Here is a 23,855-nt window from a genome sequence, read left to right as displayed (position 1 = left end):
GACTCAGATAAAAACTTCTTGGAATATTTCTATGTGGAATTCTTAGTATACCGGTATTAGCAGACTGTGTTTCAGGAGCCATGGAAATAAAATACTCATTAAAAAACTCTACAATATCTTTAGGGTTTTCAACTCTCCTGTCATTCACATCAATACATATATCCCTTACACTTGCACCACTCTAACCTCTAAACTGATTGATTATGTTCCAGCTCGTTTTAGACTTGTTAGTGGAATTTGGGATGAGACCTCCATGAAACTCCCTCTTTGCCTCAATAACTCTATCTACATACTGCTGTTTAACCCTACCAATATATCTTCATCAATTACTAGTCCATGCTCAATTCTAAATTTTGAGATATCTAAAAGAGCTCGTAGCCGCTGAATATCAGGAGTGAGCCTCTCGAACCTCTCCTTTATTTTTCTTTCCACATTCATAGCACCCTTTTTTCTCTTAATTTTCATTGGTGGACACTGAATACGGAGATGATACAGAAGAGAGCTGTGAAAGCATTCAAATTGTTTATTAACATCAGTTGCATTATTAACAGAGTACCAGGATTCTCTACAGAGAGCAGCTTTCAAGTTTGCTAAATTTGAAATGGATAGATTGAAAACAGGAACACCTAACTGATCCTCCTTCCCATTAACTGCTCGTCTATTAAGAACGAAAGAGGTGGAGAAAATTTGTGCAGAATGATCGGATAAAAATGTATGTAAAACTGATGACTTACAACTATCATCCTCTATATTGGTCAATACATTATCTATTGCAGTCTTGGACTCCTGTTGGTCTGACTTCTGTTGGCTCATCTATTGTATAGTGTAGACCAAATTGCTCTAAAACCAGAACTAGATTCCTGCATTCAGTTGTATTATTCAAAACATTAATATTGAAATCACCAGCTAAAATAATTCTCCTTTCCAGTCTTACAGTTATCCGCTCAGTCAACAGAGAGAATTTATCAAAAAACAAGTTAATATCTCCACTAGGAGGTCTATATACACCACAAATTATGAAATCCAAATTTTTCTCAAATTCCAACTTCACACCGCACATTTCAATGTCACCCATAGAGCAAAAATTACTTATATCCAGCACCGAAAATCTATCTCCCAATAAGTCCAGCAAAGCGTCCTTGATAAAAATAGCAACTCCCCCTTTTCTCATACCAGACCTACAATAGCTACTGGACAGAGACATATTCTTTAATTTTATACAATTTATTTCAACATCCTTCAAACCATGCTCAGTAATGATCAGAACATCAGGACTTTCATCTTCAATCAAAATTTCCAAAAGATCAATCTTATGAAATAGACCATCTATGTTCTGATGAATTACCTTCAAATCATAAACATTCGTCCTCTTGTTTATTACGGGTCTCCTACACTCAATGTCGCTCCTAAAAAACTGCCATCATGGAGAGGGATTGCTTGATCTGTATTAAAGTTACCTGGCTTACTTATAGTATCTCTCTCATTAATAATTTCGAGAATTCTATCAGCTATGTAGTATTTTGCAAACATATTCAAGTGAAAACCATGGCGAGTGTGAAAACGCCTTTCAAGTTTACTAATTTCAATCACAGTAACATTTTTGAAATATTTGCAAATCTCAGTATTTACCTTTATTACAGCTTCATTAATTAACACATGACCACCTTGGTAAATTGTATTGGAAAGGAACATCAGTTATAAAAACTCTTGTGTGTCTCATGTGATAAAGTCTCTACGAAGTGCTGACAAATATTTATCCATCTCATTACATGCTATATCATTAGACCCAGATATAATTACTGCCGCATCCTGTATTACCAAATCTGAACATTCCTTAATACAATCTTTAGTGACATCCTGGAATTTAGCTCCTGGCTTGAGTATTGTTCTGATTTCATGATTACTTCTATCGGCACACACAAACAATTCTACCAGTTGCTAAGATACCTGCTTTCCCGCCAAAATGTTCGAAAGAACGCAAAGCTGATCACACTCACCAACAGTAGAAATACAATCCAATTAAGAAACAAAAAGTCTTATCTTATCACTTGATAATGCCGAAACGTCAATAGAATTGTCTCACCAGTGTTAATGGACCCACCAAGATAAGCATTCTGAGGAAATATATACTTTAAAGAAGAACGTGCCCCGACAAACGACCGCCTACTCAGTTGAGCCAGCTAAAAACTTAGGTTAGGAAGATAGTCAGAAATGAAATTGCCCACCACCAGCAATCACACACTGAGCACAGGGAATTTACTTCACAGTACAGCAAACCAGCACTTGATGATTTGTAATTTCGTTAGTAAAACTTATACATTCACCAATAAAACTCAAGTTTAACATTTAAATACAGAGATACATGAAAGCCTGTTCACTCATCCTGCGCGTGCGCAGTTTTTCCCATTTGTTCTTCAAGTGTTCCTGCAAAATCTGGGTACGTGACTAGGTGCCACCCCGACTACTTGCCACCCCGACTACTTGACACCCCGACTAGTTGTCCCCTTTAAAAACCGGTTTTTACGGACAAGTAGACGTGAACCATACCCGTCTAGTTGTATCATTTCTGAGGAGGTGATAACTAGTCGGGGGGACACCCTGTCGTAAGGGTGCAAGGTGTCAAGTTGTCGTTTACGGTCGGGACTAGTTGACACCCCCGGTGCAGTAGGTGTCAAGTAGTCGGGGGGACAACTTGACGGCAGTGGCATAATTTTACGAGGGTACAAGTAGTCGTCTATGGTCATGACAACCTATCCCCTCGACTCCACTCCACAAGAAATCACCATTCCGGCTGGCACTTCATTTGAAAGTTGGAAAATGAAGCCAAACTATCAAGTTCTATATGGTAAGGCAAGATTCCTAATTTTGTATTTTCAACAAGTCATCATGTCTTTGTGAGTGAGCCTTTTCAACCATGGTGAAATCAAGAATAAGTATAGAAACAGACTGGATGTTGAAAGAGCCTCAAAATATTTGTCTAGCATTAGTGACAAATTATTTGTTTGACAAGTTATTTATAACTTGTGAACAAGTTATAAAATTTGTTTGAACAGTGTCTGTGAGTGTAGAAGACACAGACACAACTTTAAGATTCTCATTGGCCTTCTTATGGTCTGATTGCAATCTGAGCGCAAGTGTGTATAAATAATTATTCATCCTTATATTAATTACCAGACTTCATGTAATACCTCAGTTGATAACCATACTGATAGCTTCATCTGCCCATCTGCTCATCTTCATTCATATCATTGATGAATAAAATTTGACTGTCCTAGCATTAGGCTCAATTTACTCGTAAACGGTGCGCCTGACGGGAAAATATAACTGATCAAAATGTGTTTAGAATTGTGTTCTACATTTGGTTCAGTCATCAAAAGGGCTTATTATTATTTTTTTCTGTTTTCAACTAACTCAAAAAAAAATTGTCCTAAAATAGCAAAGACTGCAAATATCTCCCGTACCGTGTGTTTGACGGGAAAATGTTACTGAACCAAAAGTGCTTGGAATTCAATTCTACATCATAAACAGTAATAAAAATTGCTTGATCCCTCCTCCCTACGCCGCGGGGGTGTAAGTCGTGCCAACTGGTGCTCTGTAGGTGACAAGTAGTCGGGGTGACGACTTGACGCCAGCGTGCAAGGTGTCATGTAGACGTGAGCCATCCCCGTCTACTTGTCTCCTTTCTAAGGAGGTGTCAACTAGTCGAGGGGACACCCTGACGCGAGGGTGCGAGGTGTCAAGTTGTCGTTTACGGTCGGGACTAGTTGGCACCTTTGGTCCAGTAGGTGTCAAGTAGTCGGGGGGACAACTTGACGGCAATGGCATACTTTTACGAGGGTACAAGTAGTCGCCTATGGCCAAAATGACCAGGTGTCAAGTAGTCGGGGTGACAACTAGACGGCTACCCCAAAATCTATATGGATGCGTTCCCAAGGTCTGCTTGGGGGTTGCCAAGGATGTATGATTTCTTTTGGTGTATAATTCAATTTTTTCTGACAAAAACTGCAATTTTTCACTAAATTTTCGATATCCTGATCAATATTCCTCCAATAGCAATAAATTAGAGATATAAGTTTAATCTTGGTCATTCCAATATGACCAGCTAGGAGTTCGCTTAAAACTTGTTTTTGTAAGGATGAAGGGATGCAGATCCGATTACCTTTAAATACACAGCCATTCATTGCCAATACAAGCAAATTCATTGTCATTGAAGCCAAACACTTCTAACTTTTTCCTGTATTTAAAAAGTTTAATACATCTCTTAAAATTCCATCTTTCCTTGTTTCTTTTTCAATCATTTCCTCGTTACAGGCATCGTTTCCACTAGATTCATCATGTCTTGTTCATGGTAATCTACTAAATTTACAGATATTTCTGTAATAGGGAAAAGAAATAAATCTGCATTAGCATGTTGCTCTGAATTGCGGTTCTCAATTTTATAATCAAAACCCGATAGGAAATGGGCACATTCTTGATGCTGTTATTAAAGGTAAAGTTTTTGAGGATCAAAATACGTTATAATGGCAGTGGATAAATATAGAAGAACAGTGTTGCCGATTCTCTGCCTTGATGAGTTATACAGGGTGAGCATAAAGTCTTGCCCTGATTCTAAAAATGTATTATAGAATAACCGTTTGACATAATATTTTGAATCTGGCGCTGTTACATAGGTGAGTGTTGGTGGTTTTTTTGACCAATAGATGGCGCTAGTGGTCCTAAACAATGACGCTGTCTGTTCACGTCAGTTCACGTTAGTTGCGGTCAAAATGGCGTCGAAGCAGGGAAAAGCACAATGTGTGCTTTGGTTTCACGAAACAAAATCGCCCATCAGTGTTCAGTGTAATTTTCGGGCTTCTTATGGATGCAGCTCTCCTGATGTAAAATCAATAAAGCGATGGTATGACAGGTTCAAAGAAACAGGCAGCGTTGAAGATCTTCCCAGAAATGGCAGGCCTAGTGTGAGTGACCTAGCCGCTTCGACATTCTCCGGGCTACCAAGGGGTCACACGTTCAAGTTTACTAACCTAAGTGATATTAAAAAAAACTACCAACACTAACCTATGTAACAGCGCCAGATATAAATTGATATGTTATTCTCTAACGGTTATTCTGTAATAAATTTTTAAAATCAGGGCAAGACTTTATGCTCACCCTGTATTTCTACATTGTCAAGAACAGATTTGGCATCATTGTGGAGCTAGGAAAGGATAGTACTACCTGCTTTGTCAAATGATAGACAAGAATGGCAACACCAAATTCAATCAAATACTGTCATTATAACGTGGACCTCACTATAGCGGTTTATGATCTGTTATTAAAATAATTTTTTTCCAATAACAGTATGCAAAGAACTTTTTCAATCCCCAATAAATTCCTACAGCTCCCTCATCAATTTCGTTCTGCTTTTGTTAGAATTCTTGAAGCAAATGCTATGCAAGTGCTATAATGCACCCAACCCAGTTGGACTAGCATCTGTAGCTAAAACCTATGCTTCGTTTGGCTCGTAATGTGCTAATGTTTGTTCACTTACTATTTCAGTTTTTATATTCAAAAATGCATCTTCACATTCTCTATTCCATGTAAATTTCTTCCATTGCTCAATAGCCTCTATCCAGTGGTTCTAGTAAAGTAGACATGTTAGGAACAAATCGATGGTAAAAGTTGGCAAGGCCTAGGAATCTCCTGAGCTGTGTCACATCCTTCGGTCTTTCGTTTCTCATAATTGCTTCAGTGTTTTCAGCAGATTTATGAATTTCGTTTTTGTCTATGACATGGCCTAAATACTTTTTGTCATAGTCATTCAATATCAGCTGTTTTACATGCATGAAATCAAGCTGGTAAACAGCTGTTTGTAGAACAAATAAACATATGATTCTCATTACAGCATACTATTCTGTAAATAGATCATATGTTTTCTTTACAGTCGAGTATGTTTCCTAGTTCCGAAATAGGAACATTCAAACCAAGGTCTATAAATACAGGTCATAACACTCGTGCTCCTTATGGAGCGGCCATTTTATGGGGTCTTTATGGCAATAGATTTGAAACACCAATCCAATTCAATTTGCTCGTAACAAAATTTTGCATTTTAAAAACAATATTCCAGTCCAGATAATATGTGAATTCAGGTTTTCAATTTTTAATAACAAAATTTCAATAATAAATGCTTCAATTCATTTATTTATTAATAAAACTTGTTCTTATTCTTGTAACTCAAGGATTATGATTTTATGATTCATAAGGCATTGGGACAAGACAGAAATATGCGAGGCCAACTTCAAAAAGAGATTTAAGTTCCCGATCAAGTAAATCTAAAAATCAACAATTCAGTTCATAGTTGGAATCTAAATATTGGGCCATATGAATAAAGTTGAGTATTTGCTTATACTTCTAAAATATGGAGCATTTGCTTCATTTTCTATGAATAAACGTGAGCAAAACCTTTTGCTCATGCTCATCAAAAAAATAGTTTGAGCATTTGCTCAAAAGTAAAAGGTTATACTCAGAGCATTTGCTCAACTTTTGAAGCAAATGCTTCAAAAAAGGTGAGTCTAGTCTAGAGCAGCTTATCACCTTTATTTGCTCATAGTAAAATGGCTCAATTAATTCGTATGAGAAAGAGGAAACCATACCAGATACGATCACAACCAAGAAGATTATTATAGAGATGACATTTTTTCACACTATTATTTGAAAATTCTAAACTCAACTAACCTAAAACTCTATTCATAAATAGAAAACAGAGCAGACGACGCAAACACAAGCGGTGCCCAATATTTGCATATTTTAGCTTCCGTGAGCTATAAATACAAATTAAGGCTACAAAAGCGAATCAGCTGATGAAAAATCTTTAAAATACGTGAGCATTTGCTCCAGAGTTCAGGAGCATAAGGTAAGAGTATAAGGTGAAGCTTATTCATATAAAAATGAGCAAATGCTTTTGCTTCTACCTTTTGCTCATGAGCAAAACCTTATGCTCCATGCTCTTGCTCATGAGCATTTGCTCTGGTTTTATTCATATTGGCCATTATTATTCTGTCGGAACTATTTATTTTACAATTCAAAACCAAGCAATATCCCTTGAACAAAATAACACATGATGTTCAATCTATAATGATAACAGCTGCTAAATTTGAAAATTGGTGAGAGTTTTGTCAACTACAACCACAAAATTCCTCATTCCAAAATAGTTCGCATAATGACCTGCAGGTAGCAGTATAGTCTTCACTTGGTAACAACAATTTAAACTTCGTATTGTTAAGAACTTTAGTGAGAAGATTACTTTCATTACCGCATTATCAGAAAACATCTGAATACGTTTCTTATCCCAATCAAACTGATCTAGATTCAAATTCCTAACAGTGTCTCAATGTGTTCTTCATTCAGCCTTCTAGAAAATATCTTTAGGAGACACTTTCCACTGAGTCCTAATAATATCTGAGTAGGTAATTAATATAATAAATCAAATAATTCAAGAACTCATCTAAGAAGTTTCATGTATCATCAAGTAACTCATCTGAAATCTTATAATATAGGCCTTTATTTATTCGAACTCGATGGGTCTGTCTGTTTTGAACTAGGCGCTACGGGCTAGGTAATGTTTATAATATGCAGTAATTTGAGCATCAGCAGGTAATGGTTTCTGTTTCTCAGCAATATCATTCTTTCTCAGATAAATATGACAAAAAATACTGTCCGTAACTTGTATATTAACGTATTTACCGCATTCGTATGATAATTCTGCCCTCAACTACGTTTCGGGCAGAAACAATCATACTTATGAGGTAAATTATCATTACCGGACTTGTGACTTTAAGTACTATTACAATCTTCTGAGAGAATTCACATTTGTCATGATTTAGTCGTAAATTGTATTGTTGTATTCTTTCGAAAACATTTTTGAGTCGATCTAGTGTTTCTTGAAAAGGTGCTCCCTTGGATAAGGATGGCATCAAAGTAACATACTTGACCTTCCAATCCATGTAAAACTTTATCCATGAATGTTTGTCAAATCCCTGGTGCAACTTTAATTCTAAACAAGAGTCGATTCACTTTATAAAGTCCTAGATAGGTACTTATTGTTTGTATATCTTTTGATTTATTATCAATTGGAAGGTGCAGGTAAGCATTACTGATGTCCAGTGTGCAGAAGATTTTTTTTGTCATGTTTAAAAATGTCTTCTATACGTGGTATTGGATAGTTTTCATCAAGAATTACCCTGTTTGCTGTAACTTTATAGTCTGCACAAAGTCTAACGCTTCCGTTTGACTTTATTACTGGTACAACAGGAGATTTCTGAACTTTGGAAATTATACCATTGCTCTCCAATCTATGTAACTCATCTTCAATGGACTGTGCTGTTTTAGGTCGGTTACAGAGCTCGACTGACCTTCAGTGCGTACGTCAGTCGCGCTTGTCTTTTCCATAGGTGTTCCATGTATCCGTACAGAGCAGGACTGACCGCACGTATGCGCACGGTCAGTAACATGCGTTTTACACTGCGTACGAAGACCATTGGACGAGCTCGTGCGCATCTGTTCCATCGGTCGACTGACGCGCTTTTGAAGCAAATAGAAGCGTTCGCAGTTGTACTGATCAGTTGCCCGATCGCGCCATAACCACTGCGCTGAAACCTCTGCCCGACAATCAGCTGATATTGAATTGAATAATATAATGAATGAATTCAATTAATAAATATATATCATAATTATTTGAAATCAGAATTCTTCTACACATTTCTTCAACTATTTCAAACTTTCTTATTAGAAAAAAATGATATATTATTATCTACAGTACATTTATTATACAATACTATCATAGCTTAAGAAGTTTTATAAGAGTCAAGGTTGTATTGAAATTCGAAATCAGCAATTAAACAATTTGTAAACACGTCCATTTTGTGAGTCAGATCAGTTCGTTCATCAGGAGAGCTCTGAAACTGAAAAAAACTGATGTATGGATGCGTATGGTCAGGATGGTACATATACACTGACGGTCGGTTGAGTTCTGTAACCGGCCTTAGGGCACAAGGGACCTGACTTGGTTTAATAAAATTTCGTTTTGCTCCTTCTTTTAACCTACTGTATAGGTTTTTCTGTGTGTTTTTCACCAATTTCTGGTTTGAAAATCTCTTGAAACTCTGTGAGGACTTTTTCGAGCTCAGTTGATGTATTATTAGTTTCAGCACATTTGATATCAGTCCAATCCATTTTGACTTCTCGGAGCCATTCAAATATCGGTTTTATATTCTGTTTCGGAATATACAGCTTACCATGATAACTGAAATTTTTACATTCAACGAAACATATTCCAGCTGGTTTGATAATTTCCCCAGTGTAAGTTCTCATTTCAATAGCTGTCTTGAGTTTTTCAAAAGCAGTATATGATATATCGAACTCAATGCCACCCCCGTATCAAGTTCCATGTTCACAGTCTTTCCTTCTACTTCAACTTTAATCATACATGTATCACTAACGGTTTCTATGATATAGAAATCGGCCATTTTTTGTGTAATATTGGAATATGGGCTCCATATTCCATGTTAAGTACACTCAACGAAAAAATTTTCCATTTTTGGACCGAATTCGACTTATGATGCATGATTTTGGCCGCCTTGATGAGCCGAGAAGAATGAAATGTAGTACGAAAAGTTTTGAGTGTTTGACATTTTTATCCTTGATGTGACCTTATGCGCGCCTCTCCACTAGGAAATACTGAAATGAAGTGCATCTAATGGGTAATTCTCAAAGAACATAATCTCATGAACTTATGCCATTGTGTGAAATATCAATGTGAGGACAATGTAGTTGGTGATGATGGTTGATGCTGAAAATTAGGTGTTTTTCACAATACAAGGAGCATTGTTGTCAGGAGTACCTGGAAATCTATATGAAATAGAGCGCTCTACCTGATCTCAGATTGTAGAGCACAAAAATACGTCCAGAGGGATTTTGAATTATTTATCTAAATGGTAACAATCGGAAGATATTGTTGATCAAAAACTAAAATTTATCAGAATTGATTTTTTCTACAAATTTTACTCATTTTTGAAAAATCATAACTCAGTACTCATTGGAGATAGAGAGTTCCGAATGATCCCATTTTATTCAGAAATTTATAATTAAAAAAAGGCGAGAGCAAATTTTTCTGTCCGATTACTGGATTTGGCAGAAATAGCTGAAAACTGGAAAATGAACCGAAAATACAAGGTTTCTGGGCCATTGTGTATCCATCCAGCACAAGGAAATTTTGCATGAAGAAATTGGTTCTGGACTTCTCTCATATATCCAAATAATATATTAAAAAATCAGAACTACAATATATTGTGATTGAATAAATATGGAAATTGAATAGAAAATACCTTTAATGTTTACACTTTGAATGGTGGATAAGAAGTAACTGAATTTGTATATTGAATCAACATGAGTATTATGTTGCTAGGTAACCAGGGATATCACAGTCTCCCCTCCTAATTGAAAACCTCGTTATGAAAGGTTAATAAAGAACATAATTCCTATAGCGTGTAGGAGGGTGACGATTCCGAACTGATCGTGGGGATCGCTCTACATTGTTTTGAAGTCAAAGTTTTCTGGTGGTCTAGCTATCACTTGATGTGGCTCCGGTAATTTTGGCACTTTATATGACTGGTGTGAACCAAATTTCACCGATTCCTTGGGTACAGGTACCATACTACCTTGAAGCTCATTGATGTGCTGCTTAATGCTTCTGCCAGTGTCAAGTTTGATAAGGTAATGGCGTGTACCCAGACATTTGGACACCGTAGGTACCAAATTCACATATGTACTTATTTTGCACAAAGAGTCTTGCCTGTACTCTTTCCCCTTCCTTGAATTAGAGAACAGATTCTGATAGTTGTTTGTATGCTTAAGTTGGTAAGGGAAAACAGCATCAAGCCTGATTCTGATGTTTCTGTTTAGGTATAACTGGGCTGGAGTTTTCCCACATGCTAGTGGCGTGGCTCTATAACAGAGTAGGATCTCTTGAAGTTTCACTTGCAGAGAAGTTGAGTGTCCATCAATATCAAGAGTTTTCAGTTAATTCTTTTAAGTCTGAATATTTCTTTCTGCTAATCCATTTGTAGCTGGATGGCCCGGGGCGATGTATTTCTGGAATGTTCCATGATCAGTGCAATAAGTATGGGACTGATCGCTCTGAAAAACAGAGTGGTGATCACTCACTAGCACGATTTGGTATCCATGAATAGAGAGAATTTTCAAGTAAATTTATTGTACTTAAACTAGTAGGAGCATGTTTTGAAATTTCAACTTCTATCCATTTTGATTTTGCATCGTCGCAAACTAGAAAATATTTATCTTGGAATGGTCCCACGTAATCTACGTGAATTCTATCCCAGTTTTCTTTTGGACATTCCCAAGGATGGACTACAACCTTAGGCGGGTTAGACTTTATTTGCGCACATGCTTTGCAGCTTTTTACTAGTCGCTCAATATCTTTGTCAATGTTATGCCAGTATACATAGCGCCGTGCTAACTGTTTCATTTTGGTAATGCCAAGGTGAGTTTCATGTATCTCACTCAATATATGTGACTGTAAAGTGGTTGGTATAACTCCTTGATCCTTACGAAATAGAATATCATCGACAAGAGTATAGTCTTTTTCTTCTGAGCTATTTTTCATTTTTTTGAATGATGTTTTTAAGTTCGTTGTCTTTCTCTGTTTCATCACGTATTACCTGAGAAATAATTTTATTATTCTTGGGATCTGAAGAATAAGTTCCTCGTATAATTGATTGATTTCCTCTCCAATCGATTGTTCTGCTGAATACACGTGAGGAAGAGGGGCGCGCGACATGCAATCTATGTTTTCATTTTCTTTCCCATTTTGAATTGAACAGAAGTAGTTGAATCCAGACAAGAATGAAGCGTAACGAAGGAGTCTAGCAGAGGTCATCTGTGGAAGAGATTTATGGGAGTGGAATATTCTAGTAAGAGGTCAGAGTTTCTTACTGTACTCAAGCAGATAGAAACATGTTTGAATTCAAGACCTTTATTTGCTGTTTCATCTGATTCAAGTGATCCAATGCCATCAACTCCAGGTCATTTTTTGATATCCCGTCCTTTAATGGCACTGCCCAGTCCCAGTCATGTGCTGTTTCATCTGATTCAAGTGATCCAATGCCATCAACTCAAGGTCATTTTTTGATATCCCGTCTTTTGATGGCACTGCCCAGTCCCAGTTATGTGCTGTTTCATCTGATTCAAGTGATCCAATGCCATCAACTCAAGGTCATTTTTTGATATCCCGTCCTTTGATGGCACTGCCCAGTCCCAGTTATGAAGTAGGTCCTATGAATAGACTGAAACTTGGCAGTTACTCCAAAGGTTTGTAAATTTTTTGTGGAAATATTGGTCTAAAGACTATCTAAACCAGTTTCAACAATGCAACAAATTGAATTTTTCAAATAGGAATTGTTGTGTAGGGGACTTGGTATTTATGATGGATAATAATGCACCCCCCATGATATGGAAAATGAGAATTATTGTGAAAACTTACCCAGGAGAGGATAATTTAGTGAGGGTAGTAGATGTAAAAAATTCTAGTGGAACATTTCGTAGATCTATTAATAAATTATGTTTGCTTCGAGAAAATGATGACAATTGAATTATTCATTGTAATTAAATTTAAGTTGTTTTGAGTGTTTTCTTTCATTTACATATTCACAACTGTTAAATTCATCAACAATTGAATTATTGATTGTAATTAAATTAAGCTGTTTTGTATTGGATTTATGATTTCTTTCAAAATTATTGTATGATTATCATAATTTGGGACGGGCAGTTATGTTAAGTTTATTACATTTTTCGTAACTCCTACATAAATATGGCGTGTACCAACGCCTTTGGTCATCTGATCAGAATATCAGAAAATGGAATCAGAATACGTGTTGTGATTGTGAGTTGTTCTTTTCTTCCTTAAGCTACCAGAAGTGCAATGTTTCTAACCCGAGGATTATTTCAAGGGCGAAACAAGCAATAAACACATGATATTGATTAATAATGTGAATATCTTCTGAACGGTTTGAGATATCGATATGTGGTTTTCGCCATTCTTTTTTACTTGAAATTTAGTATCGAAATCATGTATCGCATGACCACCTTCCTATTTAAAATAATAAAGTTGCATTCAATATGGCGGACCAGATTTTTGAAGTCATAGTAAAGTCATCATCATCATTTTTTTAAGTCATTGTGTTAGTAGTATTTTCAATTTGAGTAGGATCCCCAATCACACCCACCGTCAAATAACCTTTATGTATTAGATATTAAGCCGTTCTCGGACTTTTCACCCACTCTGTACAGTTACAAGACTACCATTATGAGTACAACTGCTAGAAATATTTCCATCTAAAGTGAGATTCACGTTATAAAGCCAGCAGCTGTTTAAAATTGAATTGCTCTCCTTGTCTATCATTAGAGAAAGCAGATAGCTCTGTCCTTTTCCAATTCCACACCGTTGCCAGATCGTTTATTGGCTATGACGAATTATAATGAACTATTAGAATATTTATGATGGAAATTTCCTTTGTGGATATAATATATATTTTGATTAAGAATGATCATTATTAACAATTAGTATAGATATACCGGGAAGAGGTATATCTACTGTAGAAGGCGGAAGAGAGAAACTAAATTATGCCATTCTATCATTCAATGACTTTTTTTATGTCTATTCAATCTAAGCTTTTGCTTAGGTAATCAGAGGGATGATGATGATGAAAGATGAATGGACCTACATCTCTAGGTGGGTTTCGAATCACCGGGAAGCGATTTTTAACTCGTAAATTGTATTTACAGGAGTTGAGCTCCTGAAGATGTCACCCTTGCAACGGGAGTAGCAGGCGCATGAAGCTCAACTTATCTGATTGATAGCCTAGCTTCCCCACTTTTTAACGTGAATTTCACTTGAAAATCATTCATATTTATTTACGTATCACTGAATGATGATGTGACTAATTTATCACTCTCTACACTCCATAACAATCTGCTCTTGGTTGAGAGATAGAGTGGAAATTACTGTCCAATCTTCGCCACGTCATCATATAAAACAGATTATTCTCTTGTGCAATAATCGATTTGTTGATATTTGCAGCAAATCAACCCGTCCATCAAGAAAGATGAGGCCAAGGTGGTGGACTGTCACTCGATCGAGGAGATAGGCGACAAGGCTGCCTTCTGCCGGTGCTGGCGCAGCAAGAAGTGGCCTTACTGTGACGGCTCGCACGGCCCCCACAACAAGGAGACCGGCGACAATGTCGGCCCAGTTGTCGTTTCCGCCAAAAAATAATAACTCGAAAACTATTAGAAATCTTTGCAATTATTATTTCATAGTTATCAGTTTACTCATTTTAAATGTGTTTTAGCTTAATTAATTCCATTACTGTTAATTGGAAGTAATATTGAATCATCAACATTTCTATTCAAGATAATTTGTCGGTGATTTCAGTAGAATAGATCACTTCTCAACTCCATAATATGTAATAGTAAGGACTGTTTATTGAGTGATCAAGTCTAATAATACTGTGTCAGGAAATATGTATAATTATACCCATGTAGAATACTATTTATATTATACATATTTTATCATACATAATAACTGTCATGTATGTAGTTGTTACTATGGAAAAGGATAACAGGGTAAAAATTCAGCGGAAAAGTTCATAGCATATTGGTGTGACACATCCAATTTTGAAATTATATTCTTTGTTCTTACAGTATTTCAAATTTGGACTTGGATTTTCTGTTACAAGTGAACTTGATTTAGTGGAAATTCTGTCGCTTCTAAAAAATACCAACAGTCTCAATTCAATACTCTTTCCCAGCAATGGTCATAACTACTGCTGATTCATAATAATCTATTTTGTTGAATGAACGTATGCGACTGAAATTTTGTTCTTTATAATATCTTATAAATTTCAAAATCACATTCTAGATCTATGCATTTTAAATCGTTTGTATTTATGAAGATACCTATTCAACTACTTTGTTAATTATTAGCCAGTTTGTTAATACTTTGTCCAATACATTTTAGAAATCGTAAAACGATTTATCATTGTATTGTGGTAAATTATTTGATTTTTTGCGTAAACAATCACAAATTGTTGGAATGGATTGTTGAAAGTATGTATTTTAATAGAAAATTGAAATGTTGACTAAAAAGCTTAATATGATAGCGTGGGGAAGGTGAATAAAAATTTTTTGTTGCAATTATACATCTTTCAATTTCGTCTATTCATTCAATTCACATCTGAAATATGGATTCAAATTTTCTGTATTGTAGTAAATGTAGATATTAATGATATTTTTTCCTCCAACTATCTGCAGTATTATTTAGATTACAGAAAATGCAGATGCTCTAAAATTAAGAATTTATGGGTGACTATTAAATTTTATCACCAATTGTAATTTATAATTTTTTCTGTTGGTTATCCATACTTCTTTTCCTCTGAATATAAGTATTAATTAGAAATATTTTTATCTTGAAAAATATCAACACTAACGTTTTATATTGACTACATGTTTCATGTTAGTGTTGCACATCTTCAGTTTCACCCTTTCTGTTTGGCTTGAAAAAGTGCAACATCAGCACAAATCATGTCGTGATAAAACGTGAGTGTTGATAATTTCACCAAAAAAATGGTATAACTTACATTTAAATTTCCGGTATTTTAAGTAACGGAATCTTACCAATTATGAAAGCTTTTTTGAATTTTATATTCTAGCAATTCACTTTATTAGCAACAATGAAAAAGATTTCCTGAGTCAATTCAATGTCTACAGACCTATTTCCAGGAATTTCTCAATAACATTAAAAAATTCATATCTAGAACGCATAAAATAAGTTTTTACCTTCAATTGATTGTTAGTCTGAGGGTTAATTGAATTTGCTTCTCTTCAATCTAAACAATTCAAAATTAGTGATGACTTATCCAATGATAAACATTTATAATGTAATTTTTATGAGTTTTCATTCTTGCAGAATTTTAAATCCATTATTTTCATCGTCATTATCATTTTCAGATTCCATAAAATAGAATTAATCAAGTAGAAGTAATCATGCTAGAATTATCGATCAAAAGAAGATTTTTTATCATCTTGTATTCGAATATGATTTAATCAAACACTTGAAGTTTAGGTTTTTTAATCAGTTCTAGTCATGCAGTATTCTTGGTCTACAGTTTTTTACTAAACATTAACGGCCAAATTCTAAGGTATCTATTGAAGGGACATTTAATTTCCAACAGTTGCAAATTATTGTTTCTTTGAAATTCATTCCCAATATTTCTGTTTATCTGGTTTCAGCCTAGATTTTTAAATGAAAGAGCAGGTGATTTGATTAAATTAGATTACATATACAATTATCATATATCATTTACTCATATGACCATATCTGTAATATTCACATCTCTGATTTCATCTTTATTTCTTTAAACGTCAAAAACGTATCTTGAAGAGAAGATTTTTGTATCATTGACAAGATTGCTTTGATTTATTCGGATAATTGTGTGCGGGAATGGGAAAACTAACTTTATGAAGAAATTGTATGAATTCTGATAGGTAGGGTAGAGAGTCCCTTACGGGAAGGTCTCACCTAGTCTGAATATATAGGCTAATTTATGGGCCGCACAACTGTCAGCCGAGACAATAGTTCAGCCCTTAACTTGATGGAGGAGCAGAACTATTTTTGTGTTTTGAATTATAGTTTTCAACAATCTATATATAGTGGGAAATGTCACTGATTCACTCACTCATTCATGATCTAGAAAACTGAAAAACTATCTACTGGACCAAATACATTTGAATTTGGCAGATTTGTTTAGTTGGTCTTCTAGAGGCGCACAAAGAACGGATTTGAGAAATTTTCTGAAAATACGCCAAAAATCTATATTTTTCCAGCGCTTTTTGTGTTTCCTAAGCTTTTTCAAGAACTATTAGCAAAAATCTGGTGTGGCTCACTCACACAACTTTCTTTGAACAACTTTGAAAATTGATCACCTGACGCTAGTGCTCACGCGCGTCTCAAGTCTACTATTCAAAGATCTGAGCCAGCTGGTGACAGGACAATAACGCTGGAGATACACGAGGTCTGCTATCTCTTCATAGTGAATGATTTAAAAGAATCAACAGTTGCCAACAGTTTGCAATTGAATAATCACATTCTCGAATTTCGAGCATATTTTCAATATTAGCTGAAAATGTTACTGGACATTAACCTCCCGGTAGTCGCGCCCTACTCAATCACACGAGCAGTCGCGTGTTGTACAACATCCAATTTTCCAAATGTTATGTACTCTACTGTCAAAACATATTTATTTATTGTAGAATTACTTTTTCCATCTTCTTGGATTATTTTACGCCTATCAACATTTGGATTATTACCAGTTCATAGCCCAATAAGGTACATAAAGCAAAGCCATCAATTCTGTGTTATTGGTTCGTTTACAGTTGCCGTATACAATCTTTCGCCATATTTTACACAGTGCGACTCATGCACTGTCGCGACTAAATGGCACCTAAAGACTGAACCATTGCTCTTTTGATACTGCAACTCAGTGGAGTGATGGGGGGAAAGTTTTGGAATGCCTAGGTGACTCATTCACTAACACCACCCCATTCAATAGTTTTGTGCAGCAAAAAAACTGTCACTGTTGTACGTCGCGTAACAGCGCAACTGCCGGAAAGTTGTAGAGATTTTCATGCTCAATCTTTACCACTTGAAATTTTTTGTTTAAATTGTATCTGAAGCAGGGGTGCCCAGCCCCACCCCCCAAGGGCAATGGCGCATGCCCCCCCCCCAAAACAATTGTAATGTCCCCCCCAAATTACACCAATACCCAACCCATCGTTTTTAACATTAGTCAGTGTATGACAATAAAATTCACAGTCATCTTAGATTCTAATTTTAAAAAAGTACATTATTTACCGTTGGTCTTATGAGGAATTCTTTCTGTTTTCATTTTTGTAAAAAATATACCATCGATTCTTATCTTTTATATAGAATAGAAATAAAGTATCTTTTCGATATAATTGTTACTTTCCTTGCCCTATTACCATAGGTAAGGAAAGTATCGCTTTCCGAAAAAAATTTAGGTACCCCAATTTCTAAATTTCTATACGTTTCAAGGTCCCATGAGTCCGAAAAAGTGGTTTTAGGGTATTGGTCTGTATGTGTGTGTGTATGAGTGTATGTGCGTATGTGTACACGATATCTCATCTCCCAGTTAACGGAATGACTTGAAATTTGGAACGTAAGGTCCTTACACTATAAGGATCCGACTCGAACAATTTCGATCAAATTCAATCCAAGATGGCAGCTAAAATGGCAAAAATGTTGTCAAAAACAGGGTTTTTCGCGATTTTCTCGAAAACAGCTCCAACGATTTTGATCAAATTCATACCTGAAATAGTCATTGATAAGCTCTATCAACTGCAACAAGTCCTATATCTGTAAAAATTTCAGGAGCTTCACCCTATCTATGCATAGTTTGATTTTAGATTCTTAATTATCAGCCTTCATATACAATTTAAACGAAAAATTTCAAGTGGAAAAGATTGAGCATGAAAATCTCTGCAATTAATGTCCAGTAACATTTCCACCTAAAATTGAAAATAAGCTTGAAATCCGAGAAAATGTGATTATTAAATTGCAAACTGTTGGTTCTATTAAATCATTCACTACGAAGAGATAGCAAACCTCATGTGTTTCCAGCGTTATTGACCTATCACTAGCTGTCTCATATCTTTGAGTAGTAGACTTGAGATGCGCGAGTACACTAGCGTCAGGTGATCAATTTTCATAACGGCAAGGAAAGTTGTGTGAGTGCACCACACCAGATTTTTGAGACTAGCAGTGCACCCGTTCTTTGTACGGGAGGACTAAAAAGTGGTGAACAATATTATTATAGTTTTTAATATTTATACAGAGTGTCCCAAAATTAAAGTGCCAAACTTCGGGAATAGGTTCAATGGGTCAAAACAAATAGTAAATGTGGTATAAATTTTTTTCCTAAAACGCTTCAAAGTTTACCAACCGATCGCTATAAAAATCGGTAGATATGCTTAAATAAGAGAGATAAACTGTAGAAAAAATATTTAACTTTGTCCAATTCGAAAATTCAAAATAGCGGACATTTTAAACGTTTAATCAATAATTGCGGGAGAACGGTGATACAGAAATTTACCAAGAAATTTTTTTAGGAAATTTTATTCACATAATTTTTTATTATAAGTAATATTACGTATAATTTTATTTATAAAGTTGAATATTCTTTGTACAGTTCATCTCTCTTATTTGAACATATTTACCGATTTTTATAACGATCGGTTGAAGAACTTTGAATATGAAAACTATTTTGTAAAAAATAGAAAATGGCGAATATCTCGTAAACAAAGTGTTTTAGGAAAAAAATTATTCTACATTTTCTCTTTGTTTTGACCAATAGAACCTATTCCCGAAGTTTGGCACTTTAATTTTACTCTATATACCAGTACATGCTTATCAAAGTACTACATTATATCAGGAATAGCTACATGACAAATATTTTAATTGAATTGAATTGAATGACTGCCTTTATTTCCCTAGAGAGCGAAGTTAAGGCGCAGTCGGCCCTCTCTTACACTTAACTCTCTATTAAAGGTAACAATATAAAAAAAATACAAATAATATGATAAAGAAAAAAATAATCCAAACAATATGAAAAAACAAACAATATCTACTTATTTTAAATAATAACAAATTTTAAATAATTGAAAAGAGGAGAAAATAAATTAACTTGGAAAAAATGTATATAACAATACTGAATCACTGTAGTGAACAAAAAAAGAGAACCTAATGTGTACAAAATACAAAAACGACAACTATAGTGTTTGCTATACATTCCTTTCCTACGTATTATTATAAACTTGAAGTGAATAAGTAAATCACATTTATATTAATTGATTGTAAAAAAAAATACCATCAAGGAGCCAATTTCCAGATTCTACATTCACACACATACAAGAGTGTGGAGGTATTCACTCTCCCACCTCTTCCACAATCTCTGAGTGAAGCGATTAACCTTCTCCCAACGAGACAGTCTGTACTCGTTGACATCACTCACGTCAATTTCAGGAACCGCCAACAGAGGGCGATGAACAAGGAAATGTCCGGGAGTCAGCGCCTCGTAGTCATCAGGAGATGAAGAGAGCGCATACAATGGTCTCGAATTGAGTATCGCCTCAATTTTCACCAACAGAGTGGAAAGCTCAACAATAGTTAGGACCGAATTTCCCACTTCATGAAACAAATGGAATTTCACATTTTTAATATTAGACTCACAGATTCCATTCATGAAAGGAGCATGTGGAATATTAAAACGAAATTGGATGCTTTTAGATGACATCGCATCACAGACGTTGGATTGATTTTCTGATGATCTGAGAAATTCAACAATTTCCTTCAATTGTCGCGCAGCACCTTTGAAATTCGTCCCTTGATCACAGAATATTTCTTTAGGCAATCCACGCCTAGAAACAAAACGATGGAGAGTGTTAATAAACTCTTCGGATGAAAGACTTGTAAGCACCTCAATGTGACAAGCTTTTGTTGCCAGACAGACAAACAGTGCAAAGTATGCCTTGTACGTACGAGCTTTGGGCCGAATACTCTCTTTGACAGTGAAAGGACCAGCTAGATCGACCGCAGCCTTCAGAAAGGGAGCACTGGGAACAACACGAGAGCTGGGAATATCACCCATGACGGGAGCAACAGGAGTTGCATTGAATAAACGGCAACGAGTACAATTGAAAATCACATTTCTGATAACACTGTGTGCTCCAACAATCCAAAAATAACGCTGAATAAGAGCACGCACTATTCTTGGTCCAGCATGAAGATGAGAAATATGATAATACTCAATGAGGAGTTTAGTAAAATGACTATCTTTATGTATCAAACAAGGATGCTTGGCTTCATATCCTAAAGCACTATTTACCAATCTGCCACCAACACGAATCACACCATCACAATCCAAGAATACAGACAATTTTTGGAAACTCTTATCACAGGGTTTATCCTCTTTCAATAGGTCGAGTTCACGATTTAAATGACACTTTTGAACAATTTTAACACAATAAATTTGTGCACATTTCAACTCTTGAACACTAAGTGCGCCTGATTTACGACAGACACCACTAATTGATGCTTTACAGTTATTCACGAAACGTAAAACATAAGCACAGGAACGTAACAATCTCATGTATGAGGAGAAACGTGTTATCTGAATAACAGCAGTCTCTTCAGTGATATTCAAAACAACACCTTTATATTTTGTTCCACATCAGGCAGAATTTCAGTAGCAGGGTAAGTCATAGATGACAACGGCCAACATGACAACGAATTAGAACACCACGTTGGAGCATTGAACCAATCTTGCGAATTGCACAAGTTTTGGGGAGAAAGGCCTCTTGATCCAACGTCGGCAATGTTGAAATCAGTACCAATGTGATTCCAATCTGAAATATTAGTCAACTCTAATATTCTCACAACACGATTTGCAACAAACGTTTGCAACTTGTAAGGAGGTATATGCAACCAAGATAAAACAATAGTTGAATCACTGAACAGGAACGTAGATTGAAGATTGATTTTTTCCAGTGAAGGAAGGACTGAAACATACAATCGCGAAAGCAACAACGCAGCTTGAAGCTCTAATCGAGGAATAGACAGAGTTTTCAACGACGCAACTTTAGTTTTAGCTTTCAAAAGGAAGCATTTCACCGTAGATTCTGACGACACAACTCTCAAGAAGATACAAGCACAGATTCCTTTCAGCGATGCGTCGGAAAACCCAAGTATTTGACAAGATAAAGCATCGCCATAAACGCATCGAGGAATTGAAATTGAACTTAGAGCAGGAAGCTCTCTCATCAGCTCGTTCCAGCATTCGTTGTAGTCAACAGGAATCGGCGTATCCCAATCGATGTCCAACTTCCACAGCTCTTGTAAAAAACATTTCATTTTGAATATTACTGGAGCTATAAAACCGAGAGGGTCATACAGACGCGCGATAACGGACAGAACAGTGCGCTTAGAGTTTTTCTTTTGAAACTCTGGAACGGAGACTTTAATATGAAAACAATCAGTAGTTGGGTTCCACATTACGCCAAGAACTTTCACATTTGAACTAGGCTCATCACTGATATGAAGTGGTACTTGAGTGTTTTCAGAACGAATCAAATCCAAGAACTCAGGAGAATTACTGCTCCATTTATTCAACTTGATATGAGCACAGTTTAGAAGATTACAAAGTTGTGATTTTATTTCACAGATTTCTTCCAACGAATTAGCACCTGTGAGAAAATCGTCGTGATATATATCATCACGAATAGCTGCTGCTGCCAACGGAAATTTATCTCCTTCATCTTTCGCTAGTTGAATGAGAGCACGTTGAGCAAGAAAACCAGACGGTTTCAAACCATATGTGATTGTTTTGAGCTCATAAGCGACAATATCATCGGAAGGATCTTTACGAAACAATATGTGAAGGAAAGAACGATCTTCTTCATCAAAGAGGATAGCACGATACATTTTCGTAACATCACACGTGAATACGAATGAGTGAAGTCTGAATCTAGTTAACACATCACATATGTCATTTAACAATTTTGGACCTGAATGAAGAACTTGATTCAACGAAATGTGACTCTTTTTAGCAGACCCATCAAATACAACACGAACCTTTGTTGTAGGTGATGACGGATTGAATACACAAAAATAAGGAATAAAATATTTACCTGGTTTTTTAGCAACTTCCATATGATCCAAAAGAAGATACTCTTCCATAAATGATACGCAATCAGATTTCAAACGAGCATCACGCAGCATACGACGCTCCAACGACAGAAAACGATTTAAAGCAACATCATGAGATTCATGAAACTTGAGTTGATTAGTGTCAACTTTGAAAGGGAGACGAACAACATATCTTCCTTCAGTATCACGCGTGTGAGTTTCAGCAAAATGTTTCTCACAAAACTCATCATCGGGACTAGGAAATTTATGATTAGGAATTTCTTCACTTTCCCAAAACTTATGAACCAAATTATTCAACGAGTTCTCAGAGGTGGGACACGTCATTAATGCAGTCAATGACTGATTAAGAAGACCGGAATGATTTGGAAATTCACCCAAAATAATGTCACCAAACATGGTAGGAATCACGTAAAACGAACACTCTTCACTAGATGAGACTTGACTATGATGACGTAATAATTTGTTGAATAACTGACATCCCAATAGAAGATCAATGGAACGTTGTTCATAGAACACAGGATCAGCAAGGTTGAATTTTTTCAACTCATTTTGCACTTTCGAACTGAGATAAATAGGGGGCAATGAACCAACTATTTTATCAATCACGTAAGCCTCAGCTTCTAGACGAGGGTGATTTGAGCCCTTAGGTTTCAACAAACATTTCACAACACCAGAAGAATTCCCTACAATCGAGGAATTCAAACCAGAGAAATTTTGATGACAATCATGAACAGATAAACCAAGTTTCATAACAAGATCTTTTGTGGTGAAATTAGCAGTACTACCAGAATCAATCATTAAACGAACACCAATAAACGAACCAGATGAATTTTTAATAACTGCTTGAGCAGTACCTAGAACAACACTCGTTTTAGGAATTAAACTAACAATTGATGACTTATCAATAACATTATCAGTGATACCACAATGCTTAGAAGAATTTGAATTCTCAACAACATTCATAGTGCTGTCAGTTTGAGTGATCGAATCAACGGATTTCGATTTCAAAGCAACTTTAGAGATG

General features: G+C 35.8%; 2 protein-coding genes across 4 annotated transcripts in view; both read left to right on the top strand.

Annotated features, from left to right (window-relative positions):
* LOC111043966 (CDGSH iron-sulfur domain-containing protein 2 homolog) overlaps window positions 1–15,444 on the top strand; it is a 33,165-nt gene extending 17,721 nt beyond the window's left edge. For both annotated transcript variants that reach the window (XM_022329012.2, XM_039421460.1), the window contains one exon: window positions 14,132–15,444. In XM_022329012.2, the coding sequence (XP_022184704.1) occupies window positions 14,132–14,326 (195 nt within the window). In that variant the 3' untranslated portion in view covers window positions 14,327–15,444. The remainder of the gene's footprint in view (window positions 1–14,131) is intronic.
* Window positions 15,445–15,586: 142 nt separating this feature from the next.
* Window positions 15,587–23,855, top strand: part of LOC111057026 (esterase E4) — a 302,990-nt gene continuing 294,721 nt past the window's right edge. Inside the window, exons 1-2 of one of the 2 annotated variants that reach the window (XM_039421459.1) lie at window positions 15,587–16,250; window positions 16,342–16,366. The gene's annotated coding sequence lies outside the window, so the exon portion shown is untranslated. The remainder of the gene's footprint in view (window positions 16,251–16,341; window positions 16,367–23,855) is intronic. The other variant, XM_039421458.1, reaches the window with a different exon arrangement.

This window comes from Nilaparvata lugens, chromosome 2, assembly GCF_014356525.2.
Source record: "Nilaparvata lugens isolate BPH chromosome 2, ASM1435652v1, whole genome shotgun sequence".
NCBI classification, from domain to species: Eukaryota; Metazoa; Arthropoda; class Insecta; order Hemiptera; family Delphacidae; genus Nilaparvata; species Nilaparvata lugens.
This window is presented reverse-complemented; position numbering and strand designations above follow the sequence as displayed.